This window comes from Salmo salar, chromosome 27, assembly GCF_965601325.2.
Source record: "Salmo salar chromosome 27, fSalSal1, whole genome shotgun sequence".
NCBI lineage: Eukaryota > Metazoa > Chordata > Actinopteri > Salmoniformes > Salmonidae > Salmo > Salmo salar.
The window spans coordinates 32,032,501-32,060,000 of record NC_138317.1 but is presented as its reverse complement, the minus strand read 5'-3'; the positions used below and the strand labels follow the sequence as shown (position 1 = coordinate 32,060,000).

The 27,500-nt window shown below is 45.6% G+C and overlaps 1 protein-coding gene across 3 annotated transcripts in view; it reads left to right on the top strand.

The window, feature by feature from the left end:
* The first annotated feature begins 14,798 nt into the window (after positions 1-14,798).
* LOC106588890 (zinc finger protein 385D) overlaps positions 14,799-27,500 on the top strand; it is a 34,147-nt gene continuing 21,445 nt past the window's right edge. For 2 of the 3 annotated variants that reach the window (XM_045709666.2, XM_045709665.2), the window contains exons 1-2: positions 14,799-15,055; positions 19,076-19,197. In XM_045709666.2, coding sequence (XP_045565622.1) covers positions 14,971-15,055; positions 19,076-19,197 — 207 coding nt within the window. In that variant the 5' untranslated portion in view covers positions 14,799-14,970. The remainder of the gene's footprint in view (positions 15,056-19,075; positions 19,198-27,500) is intronic. The other variant, XM_045709667.2, reaches the window with a different exon arrangement.

Below are 27,500 nucleotides of genomic sequence, written 5' to 3'. Positions count from 1 at the left end.
GACCATGGTTTAAATTCTTTCTTTTTTTGTAGCTCAGCCAAGGGAGTATAAATCTCCACTATTGGTGGTTAGTGACATTCATGACAGATACTGCTCTGTCTCTGTTTCACAGATGTCTACAGAGAACCTTTACTGTGTGTGTGTGTGTGTGTGTGTCTGTCTGTCTGTCTGTCTGTCTGTCTGTCTGTCTGTCTGTCTGTCTGTCTGTCTCAACTGGAAATGATCACATAGGTTTCATTACAATTCTTTTATGAAAGTAAAATACTGAGATTTCTGCACAGGGCAGTAAATGTTTAATAATTTCCTGTGAATTATGATATTGTTATAGACAGGGGGAAAACATGGTTTGATAATCGGGGCAGACTGAGCTGGATCTACAGGTTGAGGAGGTTGATCTTGAAGCCTGTAAATCTCAGTTTGCTTCAAATAAAGGTGAGGGAGATCATGAAAAAAATATCAAGACCTATTGCACTGTGGAGTGGGATAGGAAAGCTTTCAGGCAGCATGAGATTTGTTACTCTACTGTACTCCGTGCATTTGACCGAATTCCCCAAATGCTTCCCAGATTTTCTTGTCTGACTGCGGTTTGACCCCTAGCTATGGAAGGTAAGTTGGAGAGTCGTCTTAGTGAGCGTGGGTATATGGCCATATGCCTAGCCTGTAAAACCATGTGTAAACCTTGGGATTCATTCATGGCGAATGGTTGAGTACCACAGAGCCTTTAAAACACCAACACTGGTCCTATGTCTCCCGTTTCAGTTTTGATGTGAGTAGTTTCTATCCGTCCACTCCGCTCTACGCTCGATTGGTGTCTGATTAACGTGAGGATTTACGATTGTCGCACCCCACCTGTGTTTTATTGCGACCCCTACGACCTCTGCATTCACCCTGATCGTTGACCGCAGAGAGCATGGAACTCTCCCCAACCCCAGCGGAGAATCTATCTAACGGAATCCACCGGTGCCCTGTAAAGTGATGGATGACTAAAATGATGGATGTCAATCTCTCGCTCTTTCTCTTTCTCTCTATCACTCTCTCTCTTTCTCTTTCTATCACTCTCTCGCTCTTTCTCTTTCTCTCTATCACTCTCTCGCTCTTTCTTTCTCTTTCTCTCTATCACTCGCTCTCTATCACTCTCTTTCTCTTTCTCTCTATCACTCGCTCTCTCTCTCTTTCTCTCTATCACTCTCTCGCTCGCTCTCTTTCTCTCTATCACTCTCTCTCTCTCGCTCTCTTTCTCTCGCTCTCTTTCTCCTTCTCTCTCTCGCTCGCTCTTTCTCTCTATCACTTTCTCTCTCTCTCTCTCGCTTGCTCTCTTTCTCTCTCTCTCGCTCTCTTTCTCTCTATCGCTCACTCTCTCTTTCTCTCGCTCTCTTTCTCTCTATCACTCTCTCTCTCTCTCGCTCTCTCTCTCTCTCTCTCGCTCTCTTTCTCTCTATTGCTCACTCTCTCTCTTGCTCTCTTTCTCTCTATCACTCTCTCTCTCTCTCTCGCTCTCTTTCTCTCTATCACTCTCGCTCTCTATCACTCGCTCTCTTTCTCTCTATCCCTCTCGCTCTCTCTCTCGCTCTTTCTCTTTCTCTCTATCACTCTCTTTCTCTCGCTCTTTCTCTTTCTCTCTGCACTATACTGCACTATGCTGCACCTAGATCTAGGTACAAGACCCTTCTGGTATCTACAGTATCCACAGACAGAATGCAGCCATCAGATATCTCTCCAGCCTATCCAGCAGTGTTTACTGTAAGGTTAACCATTAAGTGATTAGCATATTAGCTGTGTTTATGGTTCATCTGGTGTTACAGTTCAGCCTAGGGACAGATCAGCCTGGCTCCTTAGGATTGACAGGGAGTTTGGTAAATTTGTCCGCCTGTCTGAAATGTTCAAAGAGGCACTCTGTGACCGATCAGGTTTCAAACTGGGTCATTGGCACTGGCATAAGACTGTTACCCTGCTGAACTCTAACTCAATCCCCATTTCACAGGCAAGGTTACTTACTCATGGTTCAACTTCAGGCCAGGGAAGCTTCGTTCTATTCCGTCCTCCTCCCCTCCATACACTCCTACATATGTATGGAGAGCTGACTGGTTGTGCTAGCTCTAATCAGACATGTATTGATCAGACTGGCTGGGACGAGGGCGGAGCATTAGGTTTACAGTCAAGGAGGTCTAAATATTCTCTAGGTCTGTGGAGTGTGTGTGTGTGTGTGTGTGACTCTTCCTAAAATGTTTGTTCTTGTTCTGTGTAATTTTGGCTGGCGTTGTCTGAGTGTCCATTTGTGGATACATTTGATATATTTTTCGTAAAGGAAAAGCAAGTGGAAATTACACATTTCAGAAGCATTTTTAAACCTCAAATACAGTACAAGTTTTAAAAATTATCCTAAAACAGGGTGTTCATATTAAGATCCAACATCTGTAGAGATTACAATATATCTTCCACTATATACTGCATGGCTACATTCTACTGACCTCTACATGTGTAAGGAACATCAAAGGCTATCACTCTGTGTTGGACTATGTCATTTACAGTATACATTATATAGCCTACTCTGTGTGTGTGAGCTCCCCAGGGGTGTGTGCTCAGTCCCCTCCTGTACTCCCTGTTCACCCACGACTGCATGGCCAGGCACGACTCTAACACCATCATTAAGTTTGCAGACGACACAACAGTGGTAGGCCTGGTCACCGACAACGACGAGACAGCCTATAGGGAGGAGGTCAGAGACCTGGCCGGTGGTGCCAGAATAACAACCTATCCCTCAACGTAACCAAGACTAAGGAGATGATTGTGGACTACAGGAAAAGGAGGACCGAGCACGTCCCCATTCTCATCGATGGGGCTGTAGTGGAGCAGGTTAAGAGCTTCAAGTTCCTTGGTGTCCACATCAACAACGAACTAGAATGGTCCAAACACACCAAGACAGTCGTGAAGAGGGCATGACAAAGCCTATTCCCCCTCAGGGAACTAAAAAGATTTGGCATGGGTCCTGAGATCCTCAAAAGGTTCTACAGCTGCAACATCGAGAGCATCCTGACTGGTTGCATCACTTCCTGGTACGGCAATTGCTCGGCCTCTGACCGCAAGGCACTACAGAAGGTAGTGCGTACGGCCCAGTACATCACTGGGGCTAAACCGCCTGCCATCCAGGACCTCTACATCAGGCGGTGTCAGAGGAAGGCCCTAAAATTTGTCAAAGACCCCAGCCACCCCAGTCATAGACTGTTCTCTCTACTACCGCATGGCAAGCGGTACCGGAGTGCCAAGTCTAGGACAAAAAGGCTTCTCAACAGTTTTTACCCCCAAGCCATAAGACTCCAGAACAGGTAATCAAATGGTTACCCCGACTATTTGCATTGTGTGCCCCCCCAACCACTCTTTTTACGCTGCTGCTACTCTCTGTTTATCATATATGCATAGTCACTTTAACTATACATTCATGTACATACTACCTCAACTGGGCCGACCAACCAGTGCTCCCGCACATTGGCTAACCGGGCTATCTGCATTGTGTGCCCCCACCACCCGCCAACCCCTCTTTTACACTACTGCTACTCTCTGTTCATCATATATGCATAGTCACTTTAACCATATCTACATGTACATACAACCTCAATCAGCCTGACTAACCAGTGTCTGTATGTAGCCTCGTTACTTTTATAGCCTCGCTACTTTTTGTAGCCTGTCTTTTTACTGTTGTTTGTGGGTGTGTGTGTGTGTCAAATCAAATCAAATGCTATTGTCATAAACATATATTTAGCAGATCTTATTACGGGTGTAGCGAAATACTTTTGTATCGTGTAGCGAAATGCTTGTGTATCGTGTTTACCCACATGTAATGCACCTGTGATGTGGAGTCTCATTCCAAACATATCCCACATTTCATTGACTAACGTCATCACATAAACACATGATCCAATGGCCTGCAGATCATCATGGTGATGTTGTTGTGGTGACCAATCAGGTGGCCTGAATGATTGTTGACGTAGCATTTCAATCCTCTCGACCAGGAGATGTAGAGTGGGTCTGGATTGCTATAGGAAGTACATACAGTATATGGATGGAACCTGGAAGTGACCACTTCGAGCAGAACAGAAATCCCCAAGAATGAAAAGAAAGAAATGAGTAATGTCAGAGTCTGGACTATATATACTGAACAAAAATATAAACTTAACATGTTAATTGTTGGTCCCATGTCTCATGAGCAGAAGTAAAAGATCCCAGAAATGTTCCATACTGATAAAAAGCTTATTTCTCTCAAATTTTGTGCACAATATTATTTTCCTCCCTGTAGGTGAGTATTTCTCTTTTTGCCAAGATAATCCATCACCTGACAAGTGTGGCATATCAAGATTAAACAGCATGATCATTACACAGGTGCACCCTGTGCTGGGGACAATAAAAGGCCAATAAAATGTGCAGTTCTGTCAGACAACACAATATCATGCAATTGGCATGCTGACTGCAGGAATGTCTAATGTTGTTTTAGAGAATTTATCAGTACGACCAATCGGCCACACAACCGCAGACCACAAGTAACCACGCCAGCCCAGTACTTCCACATCTGTTTTTCACCTGCGGGATCATCTGAAATCAGCCACCCGGGCAGCTGATGAAACTAAGGAGTATTTCTGTCTGTAATAAAAGCCCTTTTGTGGTGAAAAACTCATTCTGATTGGCTGGGCCTGGCTCCCCAGTGGGTGGACCTATGCTCTCCCTGGCACACCCATGGCTGCGCCTCTGCCCAGTCATGTGAAATCCATAGATTAGCTCCTAATTAATTTATTTCAATTGACTGATTTCCTTATAAGAGCTGTAAATCAGTAAAATCATTGAAATTGTTGCATGTTGCATTTATATTTTTGTTCAGTATATACAGTACCAGTCAAAAGCTTAACAACACCTACTCATTCAAGGGTTTTTCTTTATTTTTACTATTTTCTACATTGCAGAATAATAGTGAAGACATCAAAACTATGAAATAAAACATATGGAATAATGTAGTAACCAAAAAAGTGTTAAACAAATCAAAATATATTTTATATTCTTCAAATAGCCACCCTTTGCCTTGATAACAGCTTTACATTTACATTTTAGTCATTTAGCAGACACTCTTATCCAGAGCGACTTACAGTAGTGAATGCATACATTTCACATATTTTTTCTCCCTACTGGTACACCATGGGAATCGAACCCACAACCCTGGCGTTGCAAACACCATGCTCTACCAACTGAGCCACACGGGACCGCTTTGCACACTCTTGGCATTCTTGGCATTCTCTCAACCGGCTTCATGAGGTAGTCACCTGGAATGCATTTCAATTAACAGGTGTGCCTTCTTAAAAGTTAATTTGTGGAATTTCTTTCCTTCTTAATGCGTTTGAGCCAATCAGTTGTGTTGTGACAAGGTACAGGGGGTACACAGAAGATAGCCCTATTTGGTCAAATATCAAGTCCATATTATGGCAAGAACAGCTTAAATAAGCAAAGAGAAACAACAGTCCATCATTACTTTAAGACATGAAGTCCAGTCGATACAGAACATTTCAAGAACTGTGAAAGTTTCTTCAAGTGCAGTTGCAAAAACCATCAAGCGCTATGATGAAACTGACTCTCATGATGACCGCCACAGGAATGGAAGACCCAGAGTTAACTCTGCTGCAGAGGATAAGTTCATTAGAGTTACCAGCCTCGGAAATTGCAGTCCAAATAAATGCTTCACAGAGTTCAAGTAACAGACACATCTCAACATCAACTGTTCAGAAGAGACTGCGTGAATCAGGCCTTCACGGTCAAATTGCTGCAAAGAAACCACTCCTAAAGGGCACCAATAATAAGAAGAGACTTGCTTGGGCCAAGAAACACGAGCAATGGAAAATTAGACTGGTGGAAATCTGTCCTTTGGTCTGATGAGTCCAAATTTGAGTTTTTGGTTCCAACCGCTGTGTCTGTGAGACGCAGAGTAGGTGAACGGATGATCTCCGCATGTGTGGTTCCCACCGTGAAGCATGGAGGAGGAGGTGTGTGTTTTTTCTGCAGCGTTGAAGGTCCCCAAGAACACAGTGGCCTCCATCATTCCTAAATTTAAAAAGTTTAGAACCACCAAGACTCTTCCTAGAGCTGGCCTCCCGGTCAAATTGAACAATTGGGGGAGAAAGACCTTGGTCAGGGAGGTGACAAAGAACCTGATGGCCACTCTGATAGTGCTCCAGAGTTCCTCTGTGGAGATGGGAGAACCTTCCAGAAGGACAACTATCTCTGCAGCATTCCACCAATCAGGCATTTATGTTAGAGTGGCCAGATGGAAGCCACTCCTCAGTAAAAGGCACATGACAGCCTGCTGGAGTTTGCCAAAAGGCACCTTAAGGCTCTCAGACCATGAGAAACAAGATTCTCTGGTCTGATGAAACCAAGATTTTACTTTTTGGCCTGAATGCCAAGCATCACGTCTGGAGGAAACCTGGCACCATCCCTACTGTGAAGCATGGTGGCGGTGGCAGCATCATGCTGTGGGGATGTTTTTCAGCGGCAGGGACTGGGAGACTAGTCAGGATCAAGGAAAAGATGAATGGAGCAAAGTAAAGAGAGATCCTTGTTGAAACCCTGCTCTAGAGCGCTCAGGACCTCAGACTGGTGGTTCACCTTCCAACAGGACAATGACCCTAAGCACACAGCCAAGACAACGCAGAAGGGGCTTCAGGACAAGTCTCTGAATGTCCTTGAGTGGCCCAGCCAGAGCCCGGACTTGAACCCGATCGAACATCCCTGGAGAAACCTGAAAATAGCTGTGCAGGGATGCTCCCTATCCAACCTGACAGAGCTTGAGCTGATCTGCAGAGAAGAATGGGAGAAACTCCCCAAATACAGGAGCGTTCAATTGAGTTCATGAGCAGATATTTCCATCTTTGTTATTTTCTCAGTCTCTCTCTCTCTCTCTCTCTCTGCCGTTGTTCCGTGGAGCTGGACAGATACACGCTAATACATTAAGTCACTGGGAGATACTCTGGGTGTGTCCCAAATTACACCCTGTTCCCTTTAAAGTTCACTACTTTTGACCAGTGTCCATAGGAGGGCTCTGGTTAAAAGTAGTGCACTATATAGGGAATAGGGTGCCATTTGGGACATACATTCTCCGAGGGCAGTGTTTTACTGTCTGGATCGATGTATGCCTTTGGTTAGTCCTGTGATTGTCCAGTGTTTTACTGTCTGGATCGATGTATGCCTTTGGTTAGTCCTGTGATTGTCAGGTGTTTTACTGTCTGGATCGATGTATGCCTTTGGTTAGTCCTGTGATTGTCAGGTGTTTTACTGTCTGGATCGATGTATGCCTTTGGTTAGTCCTGTCCAGGGTTTTACTGTCTGGATCGATGTATGCCTTTGGTTAGTCCTGTCCAGGGTTTTACTGTCTGGATCGATGTATGCCTTTGGTTAGTCGTGTGATTGTCCAGTGTTTTACTGTCTGGATCGATGTATGCCTTTGGTTAGTCCTGTCCAGGGTTTTACTGTCTGGATCAATGTATGCCTTTGGTTAGTCGTGTGATTGTCCAGTGTTTTACTGTCTGGATCGATGTATGCCTTTGGTCAGTCCTGTGATTGTCAGGTGTTTTACTGTCTGGATCGATGTATGCCTTTGGTTAGTCCTGTGATTGTCCAGTGTTTTACTGTCTGGATCGATGTATGCCTTTGGTTAGTCCTGTGATTGTCCAGGGTTTTACTGTCTGGATCGATGTATGCCTTTGGTCAGTCCTGTCCAGGGTTTTACTGTCTGGATCGATGTATGCCTTTGGTTAGTCCTGTGATTGTCCAGTGTTTTACTGTCTGGATCGATGTATGCCTTTGGTCAGTCCTGTCCAGTGTTTTACTGTCTGGATCGATGTATGCCTTTGGTTAGTCCTGTGATTGTCCAGTGTTTTACTGTCTGGATCGATGTATGCCTTTGGTTAGTCCTGTGATTGTCCAGGGTTTTACTGTCTGGATCGATGTATGCCTTTGGTTAGTCCTGTGATTGTCCAGTGTTTTACTGTCTGGATCGATGTATGCCTTTGGTTAGTCCTGTGATTGTCCAGGGTTTTACTGTCTGGATCGATGTATGCCTTTGGTCAGTCCTGTCCAGGGTTTTACTGTCTGGATCGATGTATGCCTTTGGTTAGTCCTGTGATTGTCCAGTGTTTTACTGTCTGGATCGATGTATGCCTTTGGTCAGTCCTGTCCAGTGTTTTACTGTCTGGATCGATGTATGCCTTTGGTTAGTCCTGTGATTGTCCAGTGTTTTGCTGTCTGGATCGATGTATGCCTTTGGTTAGTCGTGTGATTGTCCAGGGTTTTACTGTCTGGATCGATGTATGCCTTTGGTCAGTCCTGTCCAGTGTTTTACTGTCTGGATCGATGTATGCCTTTGGTTAGTCCTGTGATTGTCCAGTGTTTTACTGTCTGGATCGATGTATGCCTTTGGTTAGTCGTGTGATTGTCCAGTGTTTTACTGTCTGGATCGATGTATGCCTTTGGTTAGTCCTGTGATTGTCCAGGGTTTTACTGTCTGGATCGATGTATGCCTTTGGTCAGTCCTGTCCAGTGTTTTACTGTCTGGATCGATGTATGCCTTTGGTTAGTCCTGTGATTGTCCAGGGTTTTACTGTCTGGATCAATGTATGCCTTTGGTCAGTCCTGTCCAGGGTTTTACTGTCTGGATCGATGTATGCCTTTGGTCAGTCCTGTCCAGTGTTTTACTGTCTGGATCGATGTATGCCTTTGGTTAGTCGTGTGATTGTCCAGTGTTTTACTGTCTGGATCGATGTATGCCTTTGGTCAGTCCTGTCCAGTGTTTTACTGTCTGGATCGATGTATGCCTTTGGTTAGTCCTGTGATTGTCCAGGGTTTTACTGTCTGGATCGATGTATGCCTTTGGTTAGTCCTGTCCAGTGTTTTACTGTCTGGATCGATGTATGCCTTTGGTTAGTCCTGTGATTGTCCAGTGTTTTACTGTCTGGATCGATGTATGCCTTTGGTTAGTCCTGTCCAGTGTTTTACTGTCTGGATTGATGTATGCCTTTGGTTAGTCCTGTGATTGTCAGGTGTTTTACTGTCTGGATCGATGTATGCCTTTGGTTAGTCCTGTGATTGTCAGGTGTTTTACTGTCTAGATCGATGTATGCCTTTGGTCAGTCCTGTCCAGTGTTTTACTGTCTGGATCGATGTATGCCTTTGGTTAGTCGTGTGATTGTCCAGTGTTTTACTGTCTGGATCGATGTATGCCTTTGGTCAGTCCTGTCCAAGGTTTTACTGTCTGGATCGATGTATGCCTTTGGTTAGTCCTGTGATTATCCAGGGTTTTTATTCTACAGTTGCCTTCTTGGCTAAAAGATCATCAGGGAGATGATATCTCTGTTATGGAAAATATGCTTTTGTTTTGGTATCCATTATTATTACCGTTTTTTCCAACTGCTTACACACAAAATCTTTTCATGTCACACGATTTTTGAAACTTCTCACTCAAAGTGCAAAACTACACACCAAATATCCAAAACCATAAGCTATTTCTCAGCCTTTGACTCAGTTGTCAATTGCATAAAACACTTTTTTCAAAACACTACACACAATTCTCTACCTAAAACACTAAAATCTAACAGGAAGTGACTTGCTTTCCTTTTCCAAACACAACCAATCAAAATGCTACACTTATTCACCAGGTCACACACACGCTCCTCACATGTGCAAAAACGAATTGCTTAACTGATCACTAACCAATCAGTCCTTAACTGTAGTATAGGCCTATAAATAGGTCAAAGGTCAGATTACCTGTTTTGAACAATGGATGCCAACAATGGACAGAGAGCAAGAGGAGTAGGAGGGAGAGGCAGGGGACAACAACAACAACAACAACAACAACAACAACGACAAATTCAAAGACGAAGAGTTGGAGTAGGAGGAAGAAGAGGACGAGGGCAAAGAAGAGAAGGAAGGAGAGCCATCTCTGATGAGATTAGGGCAACACTTGTTGATCATGTGATCAACCACGGTTTGACCATGAGAGAGGCTGGACTGAGAGTCCATCCCAACTTGAGTCGATTTACAGTGGCGTCCATAATTCGAACCTTCAGAAATGAGAACAGGTATGCAACTATCTAATGACTATTTTAGCATTACAGGAATGTACTGTAAAATACGTATAACTGCATAGTATTGCATAAACATTTGTAACTCTAAGCCATCCATTTACTGCACTGCATTGAATGAACGAGGTTGGTTATCATGCTGTACTACCTTTTTTTGTACATTGTTTACAGTTCCTATGCTGAACACATACTGTGTTTGAATTCTGTACAGAGTGGAAAGGCAAAGACATCATGGAGGACGCTTGTTTACAGATGTACAAGAGACTGCAATTATAAATATGGTTTTGGCCAACAATGCAATTAGGATTCGAGAGATAAGAGAGCATATCTTGAATAATGACACCATATTTAACAACATCAATGCTGTAAGCCTGTCGACCATACAACGCATCCTCCAACGGCACCGAGTGACGATGAAACAACTTTACAAGGAGCCATTTGAGAGGAACTCTGACAGAGTCAAGAATATGCGACATTACTTTGTAGAGGTATGTATGCAACACTACTTCCAGTACTTCAGACATACCATATTTACTCATCTGTATATCCTTTTGTCTGTTAGAGTATTGGAGCTGGATGCCCATGTAATTCGCCATGAATTTATTTATGTGGATGAGGTTGGCTTCAACCTCACCAAAACCAGGCGCCGCGGGAAGAAATGTAATAGGACAGAGGGCAATTACCAATGTCCCTGGACAGCGTGGGGGTAATATAACTATGTGTGCTGCCATCACTCAAAACGGGGTCCTCCATCACAATGCCACACTGGGTCCGTACAACACCGGCCATATGCTCACTTTTCTGGATACAATTTACACAATGCTTGTCCCTGATCCAGATCAGGAGCCTGCTAGATTGTGGTTTTATGGGACAATGTTAGTTTTCACCGGGCTGTTCTGGTCCAAAACTGGTTTGCCACCCATCCACAATTTGTAGTTTTGTACCTACCCCCATATTCACCTTTTCTAAATCCCATAGAGGAATTCTTCTCAGCCTGGCGCTGGAAAGTGTATGATCGCCAACCCTATGCCCGCATGCCGCTTCTCCACGCAATGGAGGACGCATGTGGGGACATAGAGGTTGCCTCTGTCCAAGGTTGGATACGCCATGCTAGAAGATACTTCCCTCGATGTTTGGCAAGAGAAAACGTATCTTGTGATGTGGACGAAGTATTGTGGCCAGACCCAGCCCGGAGAAGAGATGAAGCGTAGCTTAGCACTGGTGACTGCCCCCCCCCCCCCCCCCACCAATTCCTGGACTGCCCCCCCCCCCCTGGGACCCCACACACACAATTGTGTTCTTTACTGTATTCTAAAGAATATACTTTTGGTTTACATATGTTTATGGTTTTGTTGTATGCTACTGTATACAACAGTAATGTTTGGCCTAATAAATATTTTCTGTTTCTACATTGCATTGGTGTTTACAGTGTACTTGTTACCCCTCTCAGCAGATTACTTTCACTGTAGAACATTGTATTGAAATGTAGATATAAGCCTATGAAAGACCAAAGAGCTTTAGATTTAGAACAGTGTTTACATGGTATATCCAAAAATGTACTATTATGAAAGCAGTGTTTGCCATTTGATGCAAATGCTTCATTCTGACATGTGTTTATGGCATTTTGAACGCAGTGTTACATTTTGAAGGAGATGTGAGGCATTTTGCATTTTGTGTGTGCAGTTTTGGGAATTGTGTGTAGAGTTTTGAAAAAAGGAGAGACAGTTTTGAAAACGTGTGTAAGCAGTTGGAAAAAACGGTAAATTGACAGATCGGCCCTTATATTTGTGACTATATTCTCATGATATGCCAAGTATATTAATGAATTAAAAATGCAGTATGTTTAAACCCAAACACTGTATTGTATTATTTGGAGTGTGGCAGATCCAATACACCATTCCATTTAAAGGCCACTCTCTTCCTGATTAATCTGTCCCAGGTGCCACGAAATGTGAAAACATGTTATTGTCCTCCCCCCAAAAAGAGGGGAGGCTGGAACAGAGAGAGGACAGGAAAGTTGAACTGGGTTCACACACCACTAAAACTCATTCTGACTGTGAGTGTAACTGTGAGAGGTGTGTGTCACGACTTCCTCCGAAGTCGGCTCCTCTCCTTGTTCGGGCGGCATTCGGCGGTCGACGTCACCGGCTTTTTAGCCATCGCCGCTCCATTTTTCATGTGTCCATTTGTTTTGTCTTGTTCTCTTCACACCTGGTTTTCATTCCCCAATCAATCTACATGTATTTACTCCTCTGTTCCCCATCATGTCTTTGTGAAAGATTGTTTGTTACATGTTGACGCGCCAGACTGGTTTATTTTTTCCGTGGTATTTCACGAAGATGTTTATTGTTAAACAATTCTTGTGATTGTTTTGCACTTTTGCCTCAAAGTGTGCGCCTGTTCACATCTCTGCTCTCCTGCACCTGACTTCACTACCAGTACCCACACACTTGACAGTGTGTGTTTGTGTGTGAAAAATAGACAGTTGTATGCGTTAGTACATGCACATGTGGTGATTCCAACACACTGCACACCTGCCCTTCCCTAGTGTGATGTTATGGTCCCACGACATGTCCTCCTGGCATATGTGGTTTCCTTCTGACACAGTGAAGCCAGGGATGCATCTAACAAATACCTGCCCCTGGAGGAATGGAGTGAGGATGTGAAAGAATTTATACACATATTTAAACACAGGCTCATCCAAAGACAACAGCCTGGGCAGCCTCCATAGACTCACAGTGGATGGAATGAATCACAGTGAGGAGGCAGCGATTTCCCCCTTTTTAGGGCTGTATGTGATCACTCTTATATGCCCCATTAGATCACACCACTTCTCTGCTCTTTCTCCCTGTCTCCCTCCCTCTCCTTCTCTCTCTTTCTGTGTGTGTACGTGTCTTTAGATTAACAAGAGCACCTGGCTCAGTCACGACTTGACCAATAAAGTCAAATAGCCTACTACAGATAACAGACACACCCTGCATATGGCACCTACACCCCAATAAAGTTGTGGAAAAGGACAATAAACAACCTTGCAACAGGTACTTTCAAAATATTTATAACACAATGCATGAGCAGTGGAGTAAATCTTCACTCTCAGAGAGAGAAAGAACGCTAGAAAGGAGGTAGGTGGAGGGGAGGGAGACAGAAGCCCCGTTTACACCTGGTGCTAGCATGCGTCCCTTCTGATCTTGTCCACATTCTGATAGTGCCCACATTTTTAGACAGGTGTAGACGATTAAAAGATGCATCTTCCTGACCACCTTCGGAGGTAGTCAGAGACTCATTGTATCTGGATATCAATCAAGTGTAAACAGATCTGGATGGTCAAACCATTTAAATCATCATTATACATGCGTATTAATACACACTTGTACATGTGTAAAATAGGACAAATATAGAGAAGCATGCAGCTGCAGATTATGTGGGTTGACACCGCTTGGTCTATGAATCTCAAACGCCTGGTCTGCGAATCTCAAAGCGCAGATGGTATGTGCTCGGGCAACCCTTACTCAAGCCGTAACATAGTAGACATTTTCTTGTGTCCTTCTGTTTTGTATGATATGTTATGTTTCTGTGATATGTCTGAATTTGTAATTATCCCTCCAATTCGTATGATGTGGTTACATCCACCGATCCGTATGATATGGTTACACCCACCGATCCGTATGATATGGTTACATCCACCGATCCGTATAATATGGTTACACCCACCGATCCGTATGATATGGTTACACCCACCGATCCGTATGATATGGTTACATCCACCGATCCGTATGATATGGTTACACCCACCGATCCGTATGATATGGTTACACCCACCGATCCGTATGATATGGTTACACCCACTGATCCGTATGATATGGTTACATCCACCGATCCGTATGATATGGTTACACCCACCGATCCGTATGATATGGTTACACCCACCGATCCGTATGATATGGTTACATCCACCAATCCGTATGATATGGTTACACCCACCGATCCGTATGATATGGTTACATCCACCGATCCGTATGATATGGTTACACCCACCGATCCGTATGATATGGTTACATCCACCGATCCGTATGATATGGTTACACCCACCGATCCGTATGATATGGTTACATCCACCGATCCGTATGATATGGTTACACCCACCGATCCGTATGATAAATTACGAATTACAATTACTATTATATGTTATGAATTTTCATACATGTTAATGCCATACATGTACATTTTTTGTGAAAAATCTATACAATCAAGCTAAACCAAACTTCAGCTGTCACCTTAATAAACTGGCTACACTAGCTATCTAGCTAGCTCTCTGTCACCATTCCACATCCTGTCTCAGCTCGCATGTCTCACAGCGTCTGTGTCCTGAGAAGGTATCTGGTGAAGCCAAACCCTATTGCAAATATAATCCACCAAATTATTATTATTATTATTATTATTATTATTATTATTATAATACCAGCCTCTAAAATCATTGACAGGTAGCACCATTGATGAAAGGCATCAATAATTGTCTTAAAATAAATACATACATATTATTATCTAAAATAATTTGGATAGCCTACATGGAGGCACCAGGAAATATGGTCAAAATGCAGACACCGTGGACGGATAAGAGACACATTTTAACAGGATGCGTAAACGGACAAACCTTGATCAGATAGTTTTTGGAATATAATGATCAGATGACAAAACCCACATGTTGGAGCAAGGTGTAAACAAGGCTAGAGAGACAGCGAGGGAGTTGAGAGGAAGGAGAGTAGCCTACTACAGCAGTGAGAGGTAAACTATTGTGGAGGAGACAAGACTCATTCCGGACCCATCGCACAACTACGCTGCGCTAGAGTCGATCTGGCTGCGGATGAGACTTGAGCGGCGGGAGCTGAATTTGCATAAAGACGGACTATTGCCTGTTGATAAATTGACAAAAACCAGGATGTATTTTGGTAAGTAGGTACTTCTACAGTAGGAAATTATCAGAATGTATTTAGGTAACCTAAATATATAGGTTACCGGAAACGGGTTATACAAATTAAAATGTATGTCCCAAGTCTAATTGATATTGTTTTTATGGCTCAGTAGCTTAAATGCGCAGATAGTTGCTTCATTTAAAATGTGTCAGGTAAAGATGCGCTCTTTGAGGCTGTGTAAAAAACATAAATACCCTGTTGCCCATCCTGTATGTTGCCCATCCGGCAAAGTTGTTAAGTCTGCCTTTTTGTTTTGTTTTGTTTATATATTCCAAGCACTTGATGTAGCCTAATGTTGCATGACAGGTTTTACAAAATGTATTATTGTGCAATGCAGTATAGTATAGCCTAATCAAGTCCCAGTGGGCAAAACGTTAGTTGACAAATCGGTATGTTGATGTTTAAGTTGACTTAGCCTACACATTGTCCCAGAGATCGGGCACAACTCTTACCACTTTCTGTCTGAATGTCTCCATGGCCTCAAGGCAATCTGCTGGCATTTCACTGTGTTTTCATTCATGGTCTTTACTGTAGTAATGATACTCCTGTTTCCTCACCTCAGAACTCTATGTGGTGATAAAGCGTGACTGTGCTTCCTACGGTCATGCCTGATCTGCTACATAATACTGCTTCCCAAATGGTACCTTATTCTGTACATAGTGCACTGCTTTTGACCAGAGCCCTACAGGAGTGATCAATGGGATTTACTACAAATAATAGAATGCATTTGCCTCCCTGCATGTCTCTCAGTCACAGGGAATGTTATTACTATCTATATAGTTTCCATTACAAGGCTATACTCTATACACAGAGAGAGAGAGACAGAGAGAGAGGGACTGAGAGAGAGAGAGACAGACAGTGAGAGAGAGAGAGACTGAGACAGAGAGAGAGACAAAGAGAGAGACAAAGAGAGAGACAGAGAGAGACAGAGGGACTGAGAGAGAGACAGACAGCAAGACAGACAGACAGCGAGAGAGAGAGAGACTGAGACAGAGAGAGACAAAGAGAGAGACTGAGAGAGACAGACAGACAGAGAGACAGACAGCGAGAGAGAGACTGAGACAGAGAGAGACAGAGAGAGAGACAAAGAGAGATACAGAGAGAGAGACAGAGAGAGAGACAGAGAGAGAGAGAGAGAGGGACTGAGAGAGAGACAGACAGCAAGACAGACAGCGAGAGAGAGAGAGACTGAGACAGAGAGAGACAAAGAGAGAGACTGAGAGAGAGACAGACAGAGAGACAGACAGCGAGAGAGAGACAAAGAGAGAGACTGAGAGAGAGACACAGTGAGAGAGAGAGACAGAGAGAAACAGAGACACACAGCGAGAGAGAGAGAGAGCAAGAGAGAGACAGAGAGCGAGGAGAGAGACAGAGAGAGAGAGAGAGAGAGAGAGAGAGAGAGAGAGAGAGAGAGAGAGAGAGAGTATTTATGTTTATTTATTTTCCCTTTTGTACTTTAACTATTTGCACACAATATTTGTCTTTATTCTTTTGGAAGTTTTGTGAGTGTAATGTTTACTGTTAATTTGGATTGCTTATTTCACTTTAGTTTATTATCTACTTCACTTGCTTTGCAATGTTAACATATGTTTCCCATTCCAATAAAGCCCTTAAATTGAAATTGAATTGAATTGAATTGAGAGAGAGAGCTGTGAACTATCTGAGAGAAAAGGAAAGAAGGGCCTTCTATGCCATCAAAAGGAACATAAAATTCGACATACTAATTGTGACCGACCGCCTTGATTCGGTCTTATGTAGCAAAATATGAAATTGTGTTTTTTTACATTGGATAAAAGCAGAGACACAGAGTTACAAAATGGTATATCATACACTGCATTTGAGGAACAATGGGAAAGTAATTCTGCTTTGAAATTCGATAAACTTGTAACCTCACTTTTGAGAAAATGGCCTTTGAATATTTTGGTACTTACTGGAGAGCTCTTCTTTGTCTACACCATTCAGCATCGTTCACACCCTCTTAAGCTTTATCCCCACCCATCTCTTTAAGGGTTGATCCGAGCGTTCTGTCCTAACAACAGCAGTCAAGCACCCAAGCTAACTGGCTAACATTGGCTAGCTTGCTAGCTACTTCCAGACACAAATGAGAGAATACCCCACTCTGACCATTTTACTAGCCCTAGCAGAGCTGGTTAGGCTGTTTTTATGTTATCCAGAGCGTACACCTTTTTGCCAACGTTTACTGACACTGGCCATATTCAACAGGTGTTGAGCGTTCGTAAATTTGTCAGTTATTCTGCGCTCTGCCACACAGACGAGAATGCTCTGAAATCGGAGTAGATAGCCAGAGCGAATTCACCAGCTACTTCTATCAACAGTTGTCGCAGTGACATTCTATTGAAATGGTTACTTGCATAGTGGAGTCTTTTGTTATGATATGTAGCTAGTTAGCTATATTCAACGGGTGTTGAGCGTGTACTGTTAGCTAGCTAGCTAACAGTACACTTTAACTTACCCCGTAACACTTTAACTTGAAATGAAAACAACTTTCTGTCATAATTAGAAACGTGTAATATCTGAAAATGTAGCTAGCTAGACTATCTTACCCGTATACATCATAGATGGACTTGTCTCCTGTCACGGATGCCATGGTTGCCCTTAGTTTGAAGATGTAATCCGGAGACAGCTGTTTTCTCCATCTCTTTAGCTATCATACTCGAATGCCACTGATTTCAAAACTCGGTCTCCAGAAAGTGGAGAGCAACACTTACGCACTTCTACTAAGCATTTAGGATTACCTACACATACTGACCAGCTCAAATAGACAGAAGCGTGCTATATGGCAGACCAATCCGAACTCATCTCTCAGCATGTCCAGCCCACTTATTATCTCAGCCAATCATGGCTAGCGGGAAGGTTGCTCGCTTTTCCTGTGGTTAAACCAACTGGCTCATAATTTAACAATTGTATTGGTATTTAGAGATGGCATGCAAGTTTGTTATTAAGGGACATGAAAGTTCACATGTTCCAGAAGGCATTTCTGCCCCCCAAAAAAACACATTTTGATAAAACAAAAAAGTTTAAGTTCAAACGGCTCTCCTGTGAAGTAGTGACCACGACATACGCCTAGTCTCCTGAAACGAGTCACAAGTAGGATCTGGCTAAAAATACAATATAGAACCCATTGCCCTTTATGGGTGTGAGGTCTGGGGTCCACTCACCTACCAAGATTTCATAAAATGGGACAAACACTATTTGGCCCTAAACAGAGAGTACACAGTGGCAGAATATCTGACCACTGTGACTGACCCAAAATTAAGGAAAGCTTTGACTATGTACAGACTCAGTGAGCATAGCCTTGCTATTGAGAAAGGCAGCCGTAGGCAGACCGTGCTCTCAAGAGAAGACAGGCTATGTGCACACTGCCCACAAAATGAGGTGGAAACTGAGCTGCACTTCCTAACCTCCTGACAAATGTATGACCATATGAGAGAAACATATTTCCCTCAGATTACATCGACACACAAAGAATTTGAAAACAAATCCAATCTTGATAAACTCCCATATCTATTGGGTGAAATACCACGGTGTGCCATCACAGCAGCAAGATTTGTGACCTGTTATCACAAGAAAAGAGAGAGAGAGAGAGAAAGGGGGGGAGAGAGAGAGACAGAGACAGGAACAGAGAAAACACATGCACAGACACACACTCACACACATACACACATACACTTGTAGGGTAATCAGGTCTAATGGTTGTGCAGCAGGGTGTGCGTGGGCCTCTGATTGTTACGATTATATATTCTGGTTCTGAATCAAACTGTAATCAGGCTCTGTAGAAATGCAAAAACAAAAAAAATCCTCCATAATCAGGAACTCAGCCACACAAACAAAGCTAATCACAGAGGAGGACAGATTAATGAGTTTATGTCCTTGCGTGTGAATGTCAGTAAACCTGTGATTGACCCCCTCTCCCTCACCCTCTTTTTGTAACGAGGAAAATCTGTTTAGAATTGACTTGATCACTGCATCTCCTAGGTAACGTCTGTCAGAACACCACCATGCACTCATTGGCCCGTGGGCCCCCTGCGAGCGGTGCCCAAACCTCCATGGCGCTGAAGCCCCTCCTCCCGTTCAGCCTGTTCCCTGGCTTCAGTGAAGTGAGTAGTGGCAATCACCACCATCACCATAGTTACAATGCTGTCAATCACTATGTTGTCATCACAGAAGATTGATGCCCCTACCACCCAGAGCCATATATTTATATGTAAATATATGGCTCTGTTTCCACCTACACACTTGTGTAGATCTGAAGAGATTAGATAAGCAACAGATGGTATTACTGGTATCTCTGCTTTACCCTTCTGATAGGCCAGGTGGAAATACCCCCTAAGGGTTGATTTGGGATTGGCGCCTGTCACAATAATCCATATTGACACTGAGGTGACCTAGAGTGACTCAGCTAAGGGCCACAACCATTGACAAAGAAAGGTGGGACTCTGCAGGATGATACTCGTCTAAAGGTTTGATCATCATGTCACACTGCAGAGACTGAAATCTGGTCAAACACAGCAGTTGAGAAACTAATTTATTACAGTACATGTCAGTTAACCATCTCCCATAAAGATTAGGTTAAAATCAACATGGATAAGTAATACACTATGGGCCTCCTGAGTGGCACAGCGGTCTAAGGCACTGCATTGCAGTGCTTGAGGCGTCACTACAGACCTGGGTTTGATCCCAGGCTGTGTCACAGCCGGCCGTGACCTGGAGACCCATGAGGCGGCGCAGAATTGTTCCAGCGTAGTCCGGGTCAGGGGAGGGTTTTTCCGGCTGGGTTGTCCTTGTCCCATGGTGCTCTAGCGACTCCTTGTGGCGGGCTGGGTGCCTGCAAGCTGACTGAGGTCGCCAGTTGTACGATGTTTCCTCTGACACATTGGTGCGGCTGGCTTCCGGGTTAAGCAAGCAGTGTGTAAGGAAGCAGTGCGGCTTGGCAAGGTTTCGGAGGACGCATGGCTCTCGACCTTCGCCTTTCCCGAGTCCGTATGGGTGTTGCAGCAATGGGACAAGACTGTAACTACCAATTGGATATCACAAAATTGGGGAGTTGCAGCGATGATACAAGATCGTAGTCACGATATTGGGGAGAAAAAGGGGGTAAAATATATATATATATTTTCTGTATAAAAATTCAGCAACTCTGTGAATGGTGGTCCTCAAGAGGTTTTGACAGTTATTTGGTGGTCCTGAAGAGCTTTTTACAGTGATTTGGTGGTCTTCAATGTTGTCCACGGAACAGAAAAGGGAGCCGCTGCTCTACTCTGTTGTTTCCACACCAAGGTTCTTATTAGAACTCTCTGTCCAGGTCTTTCTATTAGAACTCTCTGTCCAGGTTTTTCTATTAGAACTCTCTGTCCGGGTCTTTCTATTAGAACTCTCTGTCCAGGTCTTTCTATTAGAACTCTCTGTCCAGGTTTTTCTATTAGAACTCTCTGTCCGGGTCTTTCTATTAGAACTCTCTGTCCAGGTCTTTCTATTAGAACTCTCTGTCCGGGTCTTTCTATTAGAACTCTCTGTCCAGGTCTTTCTATTAGAACTCTCTGTCCGGGTTTTTCTATTAGAACTCTCTGTCCAGGTCTTTCTATTAGAACTCTCTGTCCAGGACTTTCTATTAGAACTCTCTGTCCAGACCTTTTTATTAGAACTCTCTGTCCAGGTCTCTGTCCCCTCTCTCACTCCCCCCATGTCCCCCCTCTCACTCCCTCCATGTCCCCCTCTCACTCCCTCCATGTCCCCCCTCTCACTCCCTCCATGTCCCCTCTCTCACTCCCTCCATGTCCCCTCTCTCACTCCCTCCATGTCCCCTCTCTCACTCCCTCCATGTCCTCCCTCTCACTCCCTCCATGTCCCCCCTATCACTCCCTCCATGTCCCCCCTACTACCTCCATGTCCCCCCCTCATCCCCCTCTCACTCCCTCCATGTCCCCCCCTCTCACTCCCTCCATGTCCCCCCTCTCACTCCATCCATGTCCCCCCTCTCACTCCCTCCATGTCCCTCCTCTCACTCCCTCCATGTCCCCCCTCTCACTCCCCCATATCCCCTCTCTCACTCCCTCCATGTCCCCCCTCTCACTCCCTCCATGTCCCCCCTATCACTCCCTCCATGTCCCCCCTACTACCTCCATGTCCCCCCCTCATCCCCCTCTCACTCCTTCCATGTCCCCCCCTCTCACTCCCTCCATGTCCCCCCTCTCACTCCCTCCATGTCCCCCCTCTCACTCCCTCCATGTCCCCCCTCTCACTCCCTCCATGTCCCTCCTCTCACTCCCTCCATGTCCCCCCTCTCACTCCCCCATGTCCCCTCTCTCACTCCCTCCATGTCCCCCCTCTCACTCCCTCCATGTCCCCCCTCTCACTCCCTCCATGTCCCCTCTCTCACTCCCTCCATGTCCCCTCTCTCACTCCCTCCATGTCCCCCCTCTCACTCCCTCCATGTCCCCCCTCTCACTCCCTCCATGTCCCCCTCTCACTCCCTCCATGTCCCCCCTCTCACTCCCTCCATGTCCCCCCTCTCACTCCCTCCATGTCCCCCCTCTCACTCCCTCCATGTCCCCCCTCTCACTCCCTCCATATCCCCCCTCTCACCCCCTCTCACTCCCTCCATGTCCCCCCTCTCACTCCCTCCATGTCCCCCCTCTCACTCCCTCCATGTCCCCCCTATCACTCCCTCCATGTCCCCCCTACTACCTCCATGTCCCCCCCTCATCCCCCTCTCACTCCTTCCATGTCCCCCCCTCTCACTCCCTCCATGTCCCCCCTCTCACTCCCTCCATGTCCCCCCTCTCACTCCCTCCATGTCCCCCCTCTCACTCCCTCCATGTCCCTCCTCTCACTCCCTCCATGTCCCCCCTCTCACTCCCCCATGTCCCCTCTCTCACTCCCTCCATGTCCCCCCTCTCACTCCCTCCATGTCCCCCCTCTCACTCCCTCCATGTCCCCTCTCTCACTCCCTCCATGTCCCCTCTCTCACTCCCTCCATGTCCCCCCTCTCACTCCCTCCATGTCCCCCCTCTCACTCCCTCCATGTCCCCCTCTCACTCCCTCCATGTCCCCCCTCTCACTCCCTCCATGTCCCCCCTCTCACTCCCTCCATGTCCCCCCTCTCACTCCCTCCATGTCCCCCCTCTCACTCCCTCCATGTCCCCCCTCTCACTCCCCCATGTCCCCTCTCTCACTCCCTCCATGTCCCCCCTCTCACTCCCTACATGTCCCCCCTCTCACTCCCTCCATGTCACCCCTCTCACTCCCTCCATGTCCCCCCTTTCACTCCCTCCATGTCCCCCCTCTCACTCCCTCCATGTCCCCCCTCTCACTCCCTCCATGTCCCCCCTCTCACTTCCTCCATGTCCCCCCTCTCACTCCCTCCATATCCCCCCTCTCACCCCCTCTCACTCCCTCCATGTCCCCCCTCTCACTCCCTCCATGTCCCCCCTCTCACTCCCTCCATGTCCCCCCTCTCACTCCCTCCATATCCCCCCTCTCACCCCCTCTCACTCCCTCCATGTCCCCCCTCTCACTCCCTCCATGTCCCCCCTCTCACTCCCTCCATGTCCCCCCTCTCACTTCCTCCATGTCCCCCCTCTCACTCCCTCCATATCCCCCCTCTCACCCCCTCTCACTCCCTCCATGTCCCCCCTCTCACTCCCTCCATGTCCCCCCTCTCACTCCCTCCATGTCCCCCCTCTCACTCCCTCCATATCCCCCCTCTCACCCCCTCTCACTCCCTCCATGTCCCCCCTCTCACTCCCTCCATGTCCCCCCTCTCACTCCCTCCATGTCCCCCCTCTCACTCCCTCCATGTCCCCTCTCTCACATGCTTTCTCTTTTGCTCTGTTTCTTTCTCTCTCTCCATCCATTCCACCCTCTTGCCTTCTCTTACACTCTCTGTCTCACCTCTCATATTCTCTGTCTGTCTGTCTGTCTGTCTGTCTGTCTGTCTGTCTGTCTGTCTGTCTGTCTGTCTGTCTGTCTGTCTGTCTGTCTGTCTGTCTGTCTGTCTGTCTGTCTGTCTGTCTGTCTGTCTGTCTGTCTGTCTGTCTGTCTGTCTGTCTGTCTGTCTGGTGGTGTGTTGATATGGTGATTGGTCAGTAGCTTTTGCCAGAATGTTAATGAAACCTGGCTAGGGTAATGGGAATCTGCCCCCTCTCTCAAAAACAGCACTGTTGATTTTAACCTGTGGGTGTTTCAGTTGCGTTAGTGTGTACAGTTTAGCTGAACCCTGGCTGCGCTTTCCCTGTCAGTGTTTGTATTTGTTTGTGTGTGTGTGTGTGTGTGTGTGTGTGTGTGTGTGTGTGTGTGTGTGTGTGTGTGTGTGTGTGTGTGTGTGTGTGTGTGTGTGTGTGTGTGTGTGTGTGTGCGTGCGTGTGAGTGTGTGTGTGTGAGTGTGTTACTGTGCTATGTGTTATTGATAGCATTTTGCACAGGAGTCCGTAAGCGCACATACCCTCCAGCATGTATTTTTGTTTGGCGCCCACATGGGGTTGTCATGGTTACAGGAATGTGTGTGTCGTGTGCCAAGCAGCACGTCTAAAGGGGAGGGATTGATGGGTTGTTTGGCATGTTGTGTCGTGTTTCTTTGGGAAAGGGAGAGAGGGGTGCCATAGTGTCCTAAGTGGCCTCTTCGTGAGTTGAGAGAGTTAAACAAACACTCACTCATTCATTTCAGTTCCACATTATATACTGACATTGTCTAATAACAGTCAAGATATTGCAATTCAATAACGGTCAAGAGATGTAATAACAGTCAAGAATGATTACCGTACAAAAGAACCCCATCGTTCTGAATGTACTCCGTTTCAACCAGAGCCATACTGACTACTCTCTCTGTCCAGATTGGAATAGTCAAACACACAGCCATAACTCATACTACTGACTGTAATGACCATGATCACCTCAAACTCAGAACTCTGTCTGTCACCTCCCTCACAGGGACCAGGAAGGGGGAGCTCCACTACAGCGGTGTTCATACTATGCATGATGTGTTTCCGTCTACTGACACGCAGCCCTTAACTCTTTCTCCTACAGCACATGAAATAGACAAAGACAGGTTATAGGAGGCATGGACAGAATGACAGGTGACATTTGTAAGTGTGAAAAGAGGAAGATACATACAGACAGATATACGGACAGAGAGAGAGGGGAAAGGAGAGAAATTCAAATCAAAAATCAAATCAAATGTATTTATAAAGCCCTTCTTACATCTGCTGATATCTCAAAATGCTATACAGAAACCCAGCCTAAAACCCCAAACAGCAAACAATGCAGGTGTAGAAGCATGGTGGCAAGGAAAAACTCCCTAAAAAGGCCAGAACCTAGGAAGAAACTTAGAGAGGAACCAGGCTATGAGGGGTGGCCAGTCCTCTTCTGGCTGTGCCGGGTGGAGATTATAACAGAACATGGCCAAGATGTTCAAATGTTCATAGATGACCAGCAGGGTCAAATAATAATAATCACAGTGGTTGTAGAGGGTGCAACAGGGCAACACCTCAGGAGTAAATGTCAGTGTAAAGGAGAAAGAGAGTGATTGGTTAGAGTTGAGGGGAGAGTGATGGGTTAGGGTTGAGAGGAGAGTGTAGAGTGATGGGTTAGAGTTGAGAGGAGAGTGTAGAGTGATGGGTTAGGTTTGAGGGGAGAGTGATGGGTTAGGGTTGAGAGGAGAGTGTAGAGTGATGGGTTAGGTTTGAGGGGAGAGTGTAGAGTGATGGGTTAGGGTTGAGAGGATAGTGTAGAGTGATGGGTTAGGGTTGAGAGGAGAGTGTAGAGTGATGGGTTAGGGTTGAGAGGAGAGTGTAGAGTGATGGGTTAGGGTTGAGAGGAGAGTGTAGAGTGATGGGTTAGGATTGAGAGGATAGTGTAGAGTGATGGGTTAGGGTAAGGTTTGAGCGGAGAGTGTAGAGTGATGGGTTAGGGTTGAGAGGAGAGTGTAGAGTGATGGGTTAGAGTTGAGAGGATAGTGTAGAGTGATGGGTTAGGGTTTAGAGGATAGTGTAGAGTGATGGGTTAGGGTTGAGAGGATAGTGTAGAGTGATGGGTAAGGGTTGAGGGGAGAGTGTAGGGTGATGATTGAGGGGAGTATGTAGAGTGATGGGTAAGGGTTGAGGGGAGAGTGTAGAGTGATGGGTTAGGGTAAGGGTTGAGGGGAGAGTGTAAAGTGATGGGTAAGGGTTGAGGGGAGAGTGTAGAGTGATGGGTAAGGGTTGAGGGGGGAGTGTAGGGTGATGATTGAGGGGAGTGTGTAGAGTGATGGGTTAGGGTTGAGGGGAGAGTGTAGAGTGATGGGTTAGGGTAAGGTTTGAGCGGAGAGAGTAGAGTGATGGGTTAGGGTAAGGGTTGAGGAAGGAGTGTAGAGTGATAGGTTAGGGTTGAGGAGAGAGTGTAGAGTGATAGGTTAGGGTAAGGGTTGAGGGAAGAGTGTAGAGTGATGGGTTAGGGAAGAGTGTAGAGTGATGGGTTAGGGAAGAGTGTAGAGTGATGGGTTAGAGTTGAGGAGAGAGTGTAGAGTGATAGGTTAGGGTAAGGGTTGAGGGAAGAGTGTAGAGTGATGGGTTAGAGAAGAGTGTAGAGTGATGGGTTAGGGAAGAGTGTAGAGTGATGGGTTAGGGAAGAGTGTAGAGTGATGGGTAAGGGAAGAGTGTAGAGTGATGGGTTAGGGAAGAGTGTAGAGTGATAGGTTAGGGTAAGGGTTGAGGGCAGAGTGTAGAGTGATGGGTTAGGGAAGAGTGTAGAGTGATGGGTTAGGGAAGAGTGTAGAGTGATGGGTTAGGGAAGAGTGTAGAGTGATGGGTTAGGGTAAGGGTTGAGGAAGGAGTGTAGAGTGATAGGTTAGGGTAAGGGTTGAGGGAAGAGTGTAGAGTGATGGGTTAGGGAAGAGTGTAGAGTGATGGGTTAGGGAAGAGTGTAGAGTGATGGGTTAGGGAAGAGTGTAGAGTGATGGGTTAGGGAAGAGTGTAGAGTGATGGGTTAGGGAAGAGTGTAGAGTGATGGGTTAGGGAAGAGTGTAGAGTGATGGGTTAGGGAAGAGTGTAGAGTGATGGGTTAGGGAAGAGTGTAGAGTGATGGGTTAGGGAAGAGTGTAGAGTGATGGGTAAGGGTTGAGGGTTCTTAAAGAGAAAGGAACTCAGCAGACACTCTGAGTCATACACAGTAAAACACACTCCTATCTTACACTTACTCAGAGGAGAATGTTGCCATTTTCACTTCATTTTCATTCTCCTTCCTCCTCTTCACCCTCAATTTCAGTGTTTTAGGTTAACACTTACACTTCAAAGTGTGTGTGTTTTGTGTGTGTGTGTGTTACGACAGCTATCCCTCCAATAACTCTCTCTGTAATACCACTCTGCCCCCTGATGGGAAACTAAACACACGTTGGTCAGGGTCTCACTCCACTTCCACTCCATTTCACTTCTCTTTACCAAACCCTTCCACATTTCTCTCCCTCTGTGAATCCCAAACCACCGCCTCCCCATAGGAGAATCCTTTGATAAAGCCTTTTTGGTTCTGGGTAGAACCCTTTTGGGTTCCATGTAGAACCCTTATCACAGAGGATTCTACATGGAACCCAAGAGAGTTCTACCTGGAACCAAAAAGGGTTATACCTGGAACAAAAAATGGTTCTCCTATGGGGACAGTCGAAGAAACCATAATGGAAACCGTTTTTCTAAGTGTGTACCAACTCACTCGGAGGGCCATCTGTTCTCACGTGTTACTGACACCATCAACTTCCGGACACACTCATGACATGAATGATGCAATTCATGTTCCACTTTTAAATAATAAAACAAGCATGAAATTCAAATGAACCAATCCCCCCTGCAGTTTTACAAAATATAAACCTCAGTAAAAATGAAAGATGCACTATTCAGAAATCACTCCACTATTTCCTGGTTGCTAAAATCCTAATAGTTCTCCTAAATGCAGTTTATGTGACAAAACAAGCAAGTATAGTGTAGAGAATCATTGTACCATCGAAGCTGCTGTGAAATATCTTTTCCACAACCAAAAATATCGCATTTTCAGCTGTTTGAAGCTGGTGCAAAAAACTGAAAGTAAAACACACAAGAATGTAACTAAAGAACAGGAAGCAAATAAATAGCACACATGGAAGAGATATACTTCTTAGATTAGCTTTCAATGAGAACGATATGTCCCTCCTCTCACTCCCTCCATGTCCCCCTCTCAGTCCCTCCATGTCCCCCCTCTCACTCCCTCCATGTCCCCCTCTCAGTCCCTCCATGTCCCCCCTCTCACTGCCTCCATGTCCCCCTCTCAGTCCCTCCATGTCCCCCCTCTCACTGCCTCCATGTCCCCCTCTCAGTCCCTCCATGTCCCCCCTCTCACTCCCTCCATGTCCCCCCCTCAGCCCCCTCTCACTCCCTCCATGTCCCCCCTCTCACTCCCTCCATGT